This window comes from Sceloporus occidentalis, unplaced genomic scaffold (genome assembly GCF_023333645.1).
Source record: "Sceloporus occidentalis isolate IW3139 unplaced genomic scaffold, rSceOcc1.0.p SCAF_149, whole genome shotgun sequence".
NCBI classification, from domain to species: Eukaryota; Metazoa; Chordata; class Lepidosauria; order Squamata; family Phrynosomatidae; genus Sceloporus; species Sceloporus occidentalis.
Window position 1 is genome coordinate 2,002,286 of NW_028317129.1, and position 12,756 is coordinate 2,015,041.

At 38.3% G+C, this 12,756-nt stretch overlaps 1 protein-coding gene across 1 annotated transcript in view; it reads left to right on the plus strand.

The window, feature by feature from the left end:
- Positions 1–12,756, plus strand: part of LOC149280699 (putative ATP-dependent RNA helicase DDX60) — a 48,296-nt gene that overhangs the window by 7,430 nt on the left and 28,110 nt on the right. Inside the window, exons 4-13 of the mRNA XM_089500166.1 lie at positions 1,852–2,190; positions 2,898–3,014; positions 4,799–4,927; positions 7,357–7,507; positions 8,036–8,188; positions 8,446–8,548; positions 9,444–9,559; positions 9,962–10,131; positions 10,890–11,142; positions 12,194–12,360. Of these exons, the coding sequence (XP_089356292.1) occupies positions 1,852–2,190; positions 2,898–3,014; positions 4,799–4,927; positions 7,357–7,507; positions 8,036–8,188; positions 8,446–8,548; positions 9,444–9,559; positions 9,962–10,131; positions 10,890–11,142; positions 12,194–12,360 (1,698 nt within the window). The remainder of the gene's footprint in view (positions 1–1,851; positions 2,191–2,897; positions 3,015–4,798; positions 4,928–7,356; positions 7,508–8,035; positions 8,189–8,445; positions 8,549–9,443; positions 9,560–9,961; positions 10,132–10,889; positions 11,143–12,193; positions 12,361–12,756) is intronic.

Genomic DNA, 12,756 nt, shown 5'->3' on the forward strand with positions numbered 1-12,756 from the left:
ATATGGTTGCAACAAGAATAGATTGTGCACACAAACATGTTCTGTTTAGGCTGTGTGTGCATGTAGACAATAACATGAACAGATGGCAGTAGGCAGGCAACTTGTTTTGATCCAGGAAGGCTACAATGTTTCGAAGAAGTTTAACCCCTTAACGACCTTTGCCGGTTCAGGACCGTCATGGAAAAACGGTCACGTAATGACCTTTGATGGTCCTGAACCGTCAAAAAATTAAATAAGCTTAGAAAGCCCCGCCATACGGGGCTGTTGACGCCCCGGGGAGGGGCCAGACATGGCCCCCGATGCCGATCTCGGCCTTGCTGAATGCCTCGACATCGAGGCATTACAGTAATGCCGTTTAAGTGAAGTAATGCCGTTTAAGTGAAGAAAGTGATCGTTGATCACTTTCTAAGCTTATTAAATTTTTTGACGGTTCAGGACCATCAAAGGTCATTACGTGACCGTTTTTCCATGACGGCAAAGGTCGTTAAGGGGTTAAACTTCTTCGAAACATTGTAGCCCGTTTTAAAAGCTTAAATGATGTCGCTGGAATGCCTCGATCAGGAGGCATCCAGTGACACCAAACACTTACCTCTGGATGGGCTGTGACCGCTCCGGAGAGCGGTCACAGCCGCAGCTGCCGGTGATCTTCGCCATCAGCAAGATGGCGGCGGCCCGGGAAAAAAAACAATAAAGATGAAAGAGTTCGCTAGATGGTCTCCAGGTACTGCATTCAACCATGCAAGTCAATGGAGCCCAGCTTTCTAATCACAATGTGATTAGTAAAATATTCAAAAAATAATAAAAAAAATAAATAAATGTGCTAACATTTAAAAATAATTATGCAGTGATGTCACTAGATGAACCATCCAGTACCAGCAAAATGTGTATAAAAAGTATAAAAAAATAAAATAAAATAAAAAAATAAAGTTTATTATTTTGAGCAAGTGCTAAAATTTCTCAAAAATCTCAACAAAGAGTTAAAATAAAAGCACTTCAAATACCCAAGGGGTGTCTAATATAAAAAAAAATGGCTGATGGGGTAAATTGGAGTGGCCTAGCTCAAAGATAGGGCATAGGTACAGACTGACCAAAATGGAGAAAAAAGCGCACTTCCCAAATGTGGCATTTTAAATCTCAAACAACACGACAAACCCATGCATGTCGGGTATCACTGCACTCAGGAGATGTTCCTGAACACACATTGGGGTGTTGTTTGACAGTGACATATACTAGAACCTGTATATCTATAACTAAAGTACAATTTGTGTGAAAAAAAAATAAAACAAATTACTATTAAGTATTAAGTTTGACAAAGTGTGGTTGTATAATTGGTGCATGGAAAGGGTTAAAATAACAGCATTTGGGATACCCTGGGGTGTCTAGTTTTCAAAAATATATGGTTTGACGGGGTTCAATTGAGTTAACCAGCTTCAAAGATATTCCAAAGAGGAGATGGAGGCAGAATGACCAAATGACCACCTGAATTACGCATGCCCCAAAAGTAGCCTTTTACCAGCCAAACAATCTGACAAACCCATGCATGTGGGGTATCGCTGTACTCAGGAGATGTTCCTGAACACACATTGTTCGACAGTGACATATACCAGAACCTGTATATCTATAACTAAAGTACAATTTGTGTGAAAAAATGCCTTTGACATTTCATTTAACATTATACCCTCTTAAAGTGTGCCAAGGGAAAGGAATTTAGGTACTATATATAAATGTATATGTTATTGTCCCACCATGTCCCTTTACCTTTGCTTGTAGCATCGACATGTTTTTTTTTTAGGCCACATACACTTCAAAATGATTATTGCTCTAGAAATTGTGCTTTTACTCTATCCGCAGGACATGGAATATTTATACTTAGGACAACCTGATCTCATTTTGTTACGTACACAACTGAGGCTGCACTTAGCAAAAAATCTGGGTACAGATGTCTATATTTTCACGAGCTTCTTATCAATGGAATGGAAAGAGTTTCTGCAGCAAAAATGTCCTTATTTTTTAATGGTTTCTGATGAAGGAATGAATCTTCTTCAAACATACTTGTTAAATCTGCTGATACTTGATGCTCTAGGAAACAAAACTAATATCGTACTCACTGCTGGACAGGAAAATGATCACCTGAGAGTTTATGGATACCATGTTAGTTCCAGATTCCATCATCAGCGATATATGCAGAAGGTAAACCATGACATGTTTTACTGTCATAGTTTGTGACGGTTTCATGGATGATAAATGAAAAAACACTAGAATGCTTGTAATTTTGTTATATAGGCACCAAAATTACAAAATGAGTCAGGGAAAATAATAACAATGTAACAGTTTTGTAATAGTGATTGCTGCAACATGAGATACATTTGTATAGTAGTCATTAACCAGACATGGTTTAGAAGGATCAAACATAGATACCAGTTGCCTCTTGATATAGATACTGTAGGTACCTGCTATGTACTAAAAAATGAAATTAGAGAACTATTTTGTTCATCAAGCGGTTAATCTGATACATTACATGTGATGGTTATTTCTTTACAGCAGATAAAACAGCTGTGATATATCACAGTGCACCCACCTTCTTCCAAAGGTTTACCAAGAATGTGAGCATTTACATTCAGTTTTATGTGTCTCTATGATGGCAGTATTACATCTACTGACATATAATTGTGGACTGCCCTGACCACTGTACCAGCAGAAGTGGTGTCAGAGGTACCTTTAAAATGATATAAGTAAGAGAGAGAACAAACAAGAGGCCTTGGCAACCACAAGAATTGCAATGATAATTTTTCTCCAGAATGGACACAATTATAGAGTAATCAATTATAAAACAACAATGTTAAACTGTGGTGTTATTATTGGAAATAATATTTTATTTTCTTGGTGTATTGTCATAGAACTTAGAAAAAGTTACGTCAGCTGCTGAAGGGCTACGTCACCGTGCACAAATCTGTGGTAGACAAGCTTCACCATCACTCTTTAACCAAGTAAAGCAAGAGAAACTGTATACGAAGGTACAAAAATCTCAATACTTCTCACTTTAATACATTTAAGTCTAGGAAGATCTTGAAAATGCTACTGGAACCAACTATTTTTTTCACCCTAAATTCTTTCACTGTAATAATTCAATAGTCAAAACTCAAATATGACAATCCACTTCATAAAGCCCTTACAACATACCCACATGTTCATCAAGACCTTCTCATCAATTGTTATTGGTAACTGAGAGCTAATTCATGAATTTATCGCTACTCCCTCTTTTCATGTCACACTATCACTGGTGCACTCAGAGAGATCTCAGAAACCAACATCTATCGAAAGATATCCCCTTTCCCCATAGGCAAAATATTGGTTTACACTGACTGCCTACTGGAAAGGAAAGAGTAGAGAGAACTTATTATAATAACAATAATGTTTGCTATATTGTGACAGTATGCTAATGACACCCAGATCTATCTATCCTCCCCTGATCTCTCTCCCTCTGTCTTAGATCGTGTAACTAACTAATGCTAAGATTCCCCCATCAATTTCCCTCATTGTTAATGGTGCCATCATCTCCCCGTCTACTCATGTACGCTGTCTTGGTGTCACCCTTGACTCCAACTTTTTGTTCACCCCCCACATTCAGTCTGTCTCTAAAAACTGTTGTCTCCATCTTAAAAACATGGCCCGCATCCGTCCCTTCCTAACACAGCATGCCACTAAGGCTCTTGTCCATGCCCTAATTATCTCCCGTCTTGATTACTATAACTCTGTCTTAGCCGGTCTCCCTCTTAAACATCTCACCTCTCGACAATCCATCATGAATGCTGCTGCCAGACTCATCTACCTCTCCCATCACTTTACTAACGTCTCTCCCCTCTGTCAGTCTCTTCACTGGCTGCCTGTGCGCTTCAGGATTCATTTCAAAATCCTGACTCTTACTTTCAAAGCCCTTCACAGCGGTTCTCCTCCCTACATCTCCTCACTCATCACTAAATACACTCCACACCGGTCTCTCCGCTCATCCAATGATCTCCTTCTAGTCTCTCCTGTGATTTCTAGCTCTCATGCGCGATTACAAGATTTCTCCAGGGCTGCCACTGTCCTCTGGAATGCCCTCCCCCGTTCTATCCGTCTCTCCCCCTGCCTTCGGTCCTTCAAAAAATCCCTCAAGACCAACTTCTTTAAGGACGCTTATAATATTGCACATTAACAACCCCTGTGTTCCCTAGCTCACATCTCCTAGTCCCTCCAATGCAATACTTACACTAGTGTGTCCCTTACTATGGCACTTTTACATTTTACCTATAGTGTAATACCTATTGTCTAAATCCCTCTAGATTGTAAGTGTTTAAGCAGAGCCCTCCTCACCTGTTGTCTCTGAAAGTCAAATTGTTATGTTACATACTACTTGTTACTTGTTATGTCCTGTCTACCCATTGTACAGCACTATGGAATTTGATGGCACTATATAAAACAATAAATAATAGTAATAAGGAGTGTAGTCATAAACCTATTTATTGAATTCATGAAGTCAGGGTTCAATAGACCTCAAAAAAACTTTAAGGAACAAAGGTTAGAATTTGCAATTGAAAAAGCTTTGCAGACTGGGCATAGACTGATGAGTTAAGCATAACTTAAGTGTGTGTGTGTGGAGGGGCATTCTTGAAAGGGGTTGATTAAAAAGAGGCAGAGCATGGGAAGGAGTGGGCAGAGCATAGGTACGAGTAGAGAGTAAGTTAAACTTAAGTCAGTAAGTCTTGCTATACAGCGTTTCATTCTCTGAACTTTATTTTTGCGGACATATTTGTTACAGGTGATGAAATGCATTTCTCACTTGTCTAATTCTTTGGCTAAAAGATTAGACATAAGGATCATTATCACTGCTGTTTCATGCTCCTTAATACTGCCTATGTGCACTGAGAATCAAGACAGTCTTTTACAGGTATGTGTTTAAAATCTTACATTGCTTAAGAATCACTGTCTTGCTGACCTGAATAGAATAAGCCTTGAAATATTTTCCGAAATCCCTGTTAAATTTTAATGGTGGGAATATTCCTGAGCATAATGTTTTGATGCATGACACACTGAGAGATATGGTAAAATGGTAAATTTAGTGCAACATATCTTTTGCCTAATCAATTGACCTAGTGGGATGATAGCGTGTTCTGGTAGTCTGACTTACAATATACTAACTATAATCAGTTTGGGTAAGGTTGACGCTACATGCAAATCCTACAGACTAGCTAAGGATTTTATAGCCTACTTTTGTTTTCAGAATGATTGCTGAATATATATAATCCCATCTATCTAGGGATGCAAAAATAACAATATTAATAACTGCATTTACGGTATTTGACAGCAAACTTGCTCTCATAAAAAAACAAACAAACCAAATCCATATATAAATTGCCTAAACCATATGCACAGTGGGGTAACTACATGGGTCACAGCTGTTGTCACTGCGACGTCTCTCTAGACGTGAACATGTATATCTATTTTGAAGTATATGTGAGCATGGATGTGTATGTGAGCATGGATGTCTATGTATAAGTGTATGTGAGCATGGATGTGTATGCTTAAGTGTATGTGAGCATGGATGTCTGTGTACTAATGTATGTGAGCATGGATGTGGATGTGTATGCGTAAGTGTGTGTGTAAGCATACATGTATATGTGTAAGTGTTTATGTGTGAGCATGTATGTGTAAGTGATGTGAGACAAGCTGGAGCAAAGATGGCACAGGCAGGCTGTTTGGAGGCACTGCTAAGCTGCTTGGGGCAAAGGAGCTAATCACAAGCTGGTCTGGGGCAAAGGTGGCACTGTAGGACATGTACCTTGGTGAAGTTGGAGGGCTCTGGGGAAACTTTTGCACCGGGGGCCCTGTGGTTTCTAGTTAAGCCCTGCATATGCATCTACGATTAAGATTAACTTAAATATGTAACTGTTTTCTTTATGAGGTGTGGATATAATGTGAGACAATGTTACTCCATGTAAAGCAGTAAAACTAGGCTAAGTTTTGTGCCCCATGTTGAACGAAAGGGAAGACTTCGTTTTTGTGTTTTCAAATTTCTGTAGTTCTTTTTCTATGCAAAGGCCAATTTAATAATTAACTTTCTTTAAATCCACAGGATAAGAAAAGTACACTGACATTGGATGAAGTGGCTGATCTTTGTAAAATGTACTGTCTCACAACAGCTATTGTGCTTACAGTACCTCTCTCTCAAAGAGCAAAGATTAGGAGTCTAAATGCAGACTGGAACAAACATGCATTATTATTTATTAACATGGTAATTATGATCACTATTAATATTATCATTATATCACAAGCTACTCTAGAACACATATGCAAGTACGTAACTGTAATGATATAATGGTTTACGGTGACCTACAATGATAAACTGATATAAAAAGGTTCCTTATTAATGAGCAGTATACCAGGACTAATAGTGTGTATAGAAACAGTGAAAACATTTTTAAATTAAATTGTAATTTATGTATAAATAAAGTAAGTGCCTTACTTGGCTACTATCTAGAGGTGACAAAGTCACATAAAAAGCAAGTATAGTCCTGCCCCCAGTCACACCCTTAACCACAACCCCTTAAACAACAGCATCCCTCTTTAGCCATTTGAAATTATGGTATTATATCATGGGCTGATCCTCTCCTTGAAGCAACCAAACGGTACTATGTTTCACACCCTTATTTGGTGCTGGTTTTCCCTTCTGGTTTAGTTTGGCTCGATCGTCTCAACTCCTCAGATGCCAAACTGAACCATTTTTTCCATCAAAGCCTGACTCCAGTGCCATGTCTTTAACATGTCTTGAACCCCTGTGGCAACCAAACAACAGCAGATGCTTCATTCTAGTGTTCTTCTCCACCTCCTCTCCGCAGAAGGAGGTTTAACTTGACAAATCCCCTGTCCATCTCCTGGACTCAGGGCCATACTGGTTCACAAAGATCTATCTGAAGGTGGACAAGAATACATCCAGGTCCCACATGCAAAAAAATTCATTTTTGAACCCTACAGGCAAAATGATCACTCTAAGATTGTGTTTTTTTTCCTCTTCCTCCATGTTAGAAATATAATACATTAAGAACACTAATGTGTTTGCTATGTAATGTTTCCTAAGCACATTTTAGACTTATTATATGACATCAATTTTATCTTTCTACCTCAAATTCAACATTTTCAGTTTGCTTTTGGAAAGTGTTCTGTACTGCATATTCAGGCTGTGATTATTAAGTGAAATGTTTGGGCATATGCAGAAACATGATATTTTTAAGATTTGCCTGTATTTCTCATGATTATCAACTGATACTTTTTGGACATATGTTAATGATTTTTATGATGTGCTGTGATTTCCATTTTCAGAAAAAACTGTTTGAAAATATTGTTCTGACAGTGGCAAAAGATGAATCAAAAAAATCCAAATGGAAGATTTATTGGAAAAAGGTTTCTGATTTAACAGATGATCTACTGATGAAAAACATTGCATATTACTATGAAAAAGAAGAAGGTGCAGGTATAATAGTATGAATGAAACAGATATTTCAAGTAACAGATTGCTTACCTTTTTAGGAAAACTCATTCTCTTGTTTGTTGGCCACACAACCATTCTACTTTTATTACATAGTACCACTAAAAATCATAAAAAGGTTCAGGGGTTCTTATTTGTTGTCATCAGGACAGTCCTCTGAGGCAGCGGCAGGTCCAGGGGATGGCAGTCTCTTGGGTGATCAGGTCCCCTGTTGTGCCGCTGTGCAATGGGGCAGTTACAAGGGAGACTCTGATCTTCCAACTGGGCCATTTACGTTAAAGAGACTTGTGTTGTTTGCCTTCAAGACATGGAGCACCGGGATATGATGTCATGAAGTATGGCGGTGCTCCATTGGAGGATGGAGCAAGTGGAGTGAGTGGCTAAGGTGTATTCCATTGCTTGTTGTGGTGATAACTTGCAAGAAAACTGACCATTGGCTGTTATGTGGAACAACATAACCTTCTTAACACAACTTTTCAAACCTTGTAATTTATGTTTAATGTTCAATTTTAGGTCTTCAGTTGGAGTATGGGAGTGACATTGACCAAATGTATAAAGATATTTGGAGTACCACATTGCAATTAGTTGCAGAGCAAAAAAAGTTGGCGTCCTTTCAAATCCGAACCACATCAAAGCATTTCCTGTCAGATGATTCATCAGTGAATGGTAAATAAATGTAAATGTTGCAAGTAGTGAATGTGTAGTCTGTCTTTCAGAACATATAAAATAGTTAAGAATATTTTATCTACAAAGCAACATCCAGGAGGTATCATATGCACTAATGTTTTAATTGTATCCTTTGTGAGAAAACAAAGAATTGGGTAAACCACTGGTGTCAGTATTGTTTCTAAATGTTTAACCTATACTTTTAAACAATACACGTTTCTTTTTGTTAATAAACATAATTTTTTACGGTTCCCAAGTGAAAAGGGAGAGGATACCTACAGCAGGCCTCATACCCATTCGATCGGCCATAATTGAAGATTTTGCTGGAGACATCATGAAGGAGCTACCTTTTTTGAGTAGGTAGGTAAAGAAAAGTGTGTTTTTCTAGCAAGGCTGCACATATCCGAGTAAGCAAGTAATTGTCTATTTTGATATTCTGATTTAAATTAGAATGGATGGTATCCAAGCTAAATTTAAATGAATGACTTGAGCCATTTATACGATAGCACCAACTAGGGTTAGATAAATCCCGGTTGGCTCTTGCCCCTACAATTTTTCTGTTAGTTAATGATATTTTATGCTCTCATCGTTTTTTTTTTGATACAACACAGATTTGTCCAGTTCTTGCACCGAGATCCAATCCCAAAGGAAATAGTCCTCTGCATGCGCACTAATATATGTATACAGTATATACTATAATTCTGCTACACCTGAGATGCAATTATGGATCTACCTATGATAAACGTATCAGGGGATAAGAAGAGGAGCACTGTATGTTATACAATGGGCCAATAAGTGAAGACACCGTTAACAATGTATTTTGGAGGTTGAGGGAGCTAAAGCAGCTTGTTTCTTAACTGAGTTTTATTGTTTGTAGAAGATCCACAAGGGGACAGCAGAAAACATTTTGCCATAAGTCATACAAATGCATGGAAGGCCAGGAAAGGAATATATAGCTCTAAATTGGACGACACATAGAACAGAGAAAAATGATCTCCCAGAATCTCCCTCTGTTCTCTGTGTCGTTTTATATACATCTAGACTGGAGGAGTGCTGCAAAGCTTGCAGAGCTTACTAGGGAGAGTATATTTTCTTTTTGTCTGCTTTATTTTTAAGTCTGAATTTTGTTATTTACCCCATTTCAGTAACAATCCTCATGCTTTATATATTTAGTTTGCAAGTATGTCTACTAGTGCCTACACTGCCTCATTTATTTTCTTAAGAACATGTAAATTAATTATGTTTTATGTTTAAGCGATGATCCTGTGATGACTTTACTAAATAAGACAAAGTCATATGATGAACTTTTACATTGGCATTCTGGGAAACCACTCGGTGATCACTACGACCGCACAAAGCAAGGGTTCACTGGTAATGAAAAGCTACTGAAACAAAACATTTTTTTCTTATAACGATGTAAAATGTTATAGTCTTCTTTTATGCTGCTCTATTTCACCTAATACTGGAAGAGAAAACTTATTTCTAAGCTGTTTCAGAATGTAGTAGGTGAGGGATACGAGAATTCCAAAGGAAACATGGATTTTGAATGTGATGGGACATGCATTTAATGGAAAATAGATTACATCAGTTCGTTCTTAATCAAGAAATGTATTTGCTGCCATTTGTGAATTGTACACTTGTCTACTATTGATACTATTTGACTTTGTAACGTGTTTAAGTGGTAGATTGCCTTGTCATATTCAACAACATCAATTAAATATTTAGCTGCATTAGAGTTATGTAATAATAAAATGTACCTGCTTGCCTCAACAGAATCAAATCAAAGTAAATGGGCAATGAAACAATATCAAAAGTACCAGACTTTTCAGCGTTATTATGGACAAAGCTTAGGCGTGACTGTGGTTAAGAATATTGTTGTACAATGTGATGAGCTGGAAAAGTCACATGAAGGCCCCAAACTTGGGAAGAAAAAGGAACCTTGGGTAAGTATGAATCCACAAACAAACCTAGATCATGGGATCTAAGTCATCGGATGGTTGAAAAAGAGGAATGAGGAACAAGTATTCCCTACCAGCTGGTATTGCACCATTTGCTTGGAATTCTACTAATAGGTGCTGCCACAACCATAAGGAATTCTGGGTAGGCGAACGCAAATAAGGTCAACAATTACCTTATTTGCTTACTCTTTGAGGCTTGGGGAAGCAGTATCCCAACCTCTTGCTGACGAGTCCCATTAAGGACGAAACAGCTGTCCACGAGTGGTGATCTGGCTACTGCACCTGTTGCCCAGGTTTTGTCTTGTACAGCGGGCAATTACTTTCAAGGGATCCATGTATAAAGTGGATATAGAGGCAAAAGGTGATCATTGTTGACCTTATTTGCATTCACCTACCCAGAATTCCTTGTGGTTGTGGCAGCACCATGGGATTTCTGGGGAAAAAACAAGCCTTCTGGCTTGCCTGGTGTCTGTAGATGAGTGTTAAATAATGCTTTTACTACTAATGGTTCTACTTGTTAAGTAACAAAGTACGTACTAGTTAAACTGAAAAGCTTTTAAGTGGTGATCAGGCATCAACAAGTGCTGCTAGGCATGTATATACTAGTGGTTACCCACTGCAGTACAAACAATAACAGCTTTGTGGAAGGGATATGGACCAGACCCGTTATATCATAATGGGGACCCAAGCTTCTATATTAGAAACATTCAAACTTGTTAAAAGACTTGTATTTGCATTACAAGGTAAAAAAGAAGGATGCAATTATAGAAGAGAACCAAAGGAAGGCTAAAGCCATAGAAGAAAACAAAGATACAGAAAAGTGGAGAACAATGGCTTCTGGTCTTCAAAATGAAATCAAGAGGGACATTTTCCTAGGAATAAAAAGACAGGACCAATTCATCAAAAGCATAGCAACGCCATCTGTGAAATTTTGTGCAGAGTTTACAGCATTAAATACCTGCTTCCAGGTGTGGCAGGAGCATTGCAGACTGAAATGTAAGTGATTAAACTTAGCACATTAATCCTGATTCCTTACAACCTTTTGAATGATGATGCAATTTTTAGTTTATTTCAAGATCAGGCTTATTTTTGCTATTGTTAGATTTAGGTGAGAGTTTACACTACCATAGGTAAGACCAAACATGAGGATTTACCTCTTTCCTCTTCTTTTTTCCTCTGTGTTCTTTCTTCATCCGCTTCTCCCCAGTATCAGGTCCATTAACCACGCCTCTCGGATGGCTTCATCAAAAAGGTGAAGACTCATTGCACACCCTCTCCCCCAATTGGAGGAATAGGGAGAGGCTGTCCCTGGGGGGCATACGCTGGCTCTGCCCTTTTGTGGAAGTACTCCAAGATGCCAAAATATTACAGTCAGATATGTGGAGAAAGTGTTTCTGTTCTCTTTCTCTGCGAGTCTGTCTGCATGTGTGTATATACACTAGATGGAGAAAAGTATTGGGACACCTGACCATTACACACAGGGACTTTTATGATATTGTTAACACAATAAAAGACAATGAAAGCCCCCCCCCTTGCAGCTATAACAGCTTTCACTCTTCTGGGGAGGCTTCCAAGTTGTTGGAGTGTTTCTGTGGGAATTCTTGCACATACATCCAGTAGAGCATTTGAGCATTTGTTAGGTACTGATGCTGGAAAGCCTGTCTCACAATGACCGTTCCAGTTCATCCCAAAGGTGGTTGTTGGGATTGTGCAGGACGGTCAAGTTCTTCCACGCCAAACTCATCCAACCATGTCTTTATGGACCTTGCTTTGTGCACCACTATATGGACAAAAGTATTGGGACACACCTCTTAATTATTGAAATCAAGGTTTTGGCTAGGTCCAGTGAGGAAAATCTTAATGCTTTGGCATAGCAAGGCATTTTGAACAATGCTAATGTCCCAAGTTTGTGGGAACAGTTTGAGGAAAGCCCTTTTCTATTCCAGCCTTTGCCCTAGTGCACAAAGCAAGGCCCATAAAGACATGGTTGGTAGGGTTTCGAAAAGTGACAGATCAACTTAAAAGTTGTTTTTATCTTTTTATTTAGCCAAAGATCAAAGAGATATCAATATTGCTGTAGAAGTTATGAAGAAAATACACACGATTATGAACAAGCATGAAGCATTGCTGCAGAAACAGCATAGAAAGATGATTGCTGAATATCTTAATTTTCTAGGATTTGAGAACTTGGCGTGTTTTATGCAACCACCTAAGGTATTAGTTTATGTCCCACAAAAAAGTAGACAAATTGTTGCATATAGTATGACTTTAATAAGACTTCTTATATAATCATACAATCTTGTTTATGACAATTATTTCTGATTTCTCACTTGACCTGCAAACCAGGGCTGCCATCAGGGGTAGTGTAGTGGGTGTTACTCTGTGTGTGTATGTATGTCAGTATGTTACTCTGTGTGTGTAAGGATGTTTATGTGTGTGTGTTAGTGTGTGTAAAAATATGTTACTGTATGTGTGTGTAAGTATGTAAGTGTGTGTATTTTACTGTGTGTAAGTATGTTAGTATGGTAGTGTGTGGATAAACATGTTACTGTGTGTTGAGTCAATGTGTGTGTTTTAGTTTATGTTGTCGGATAGTGTGTGCATTTATAT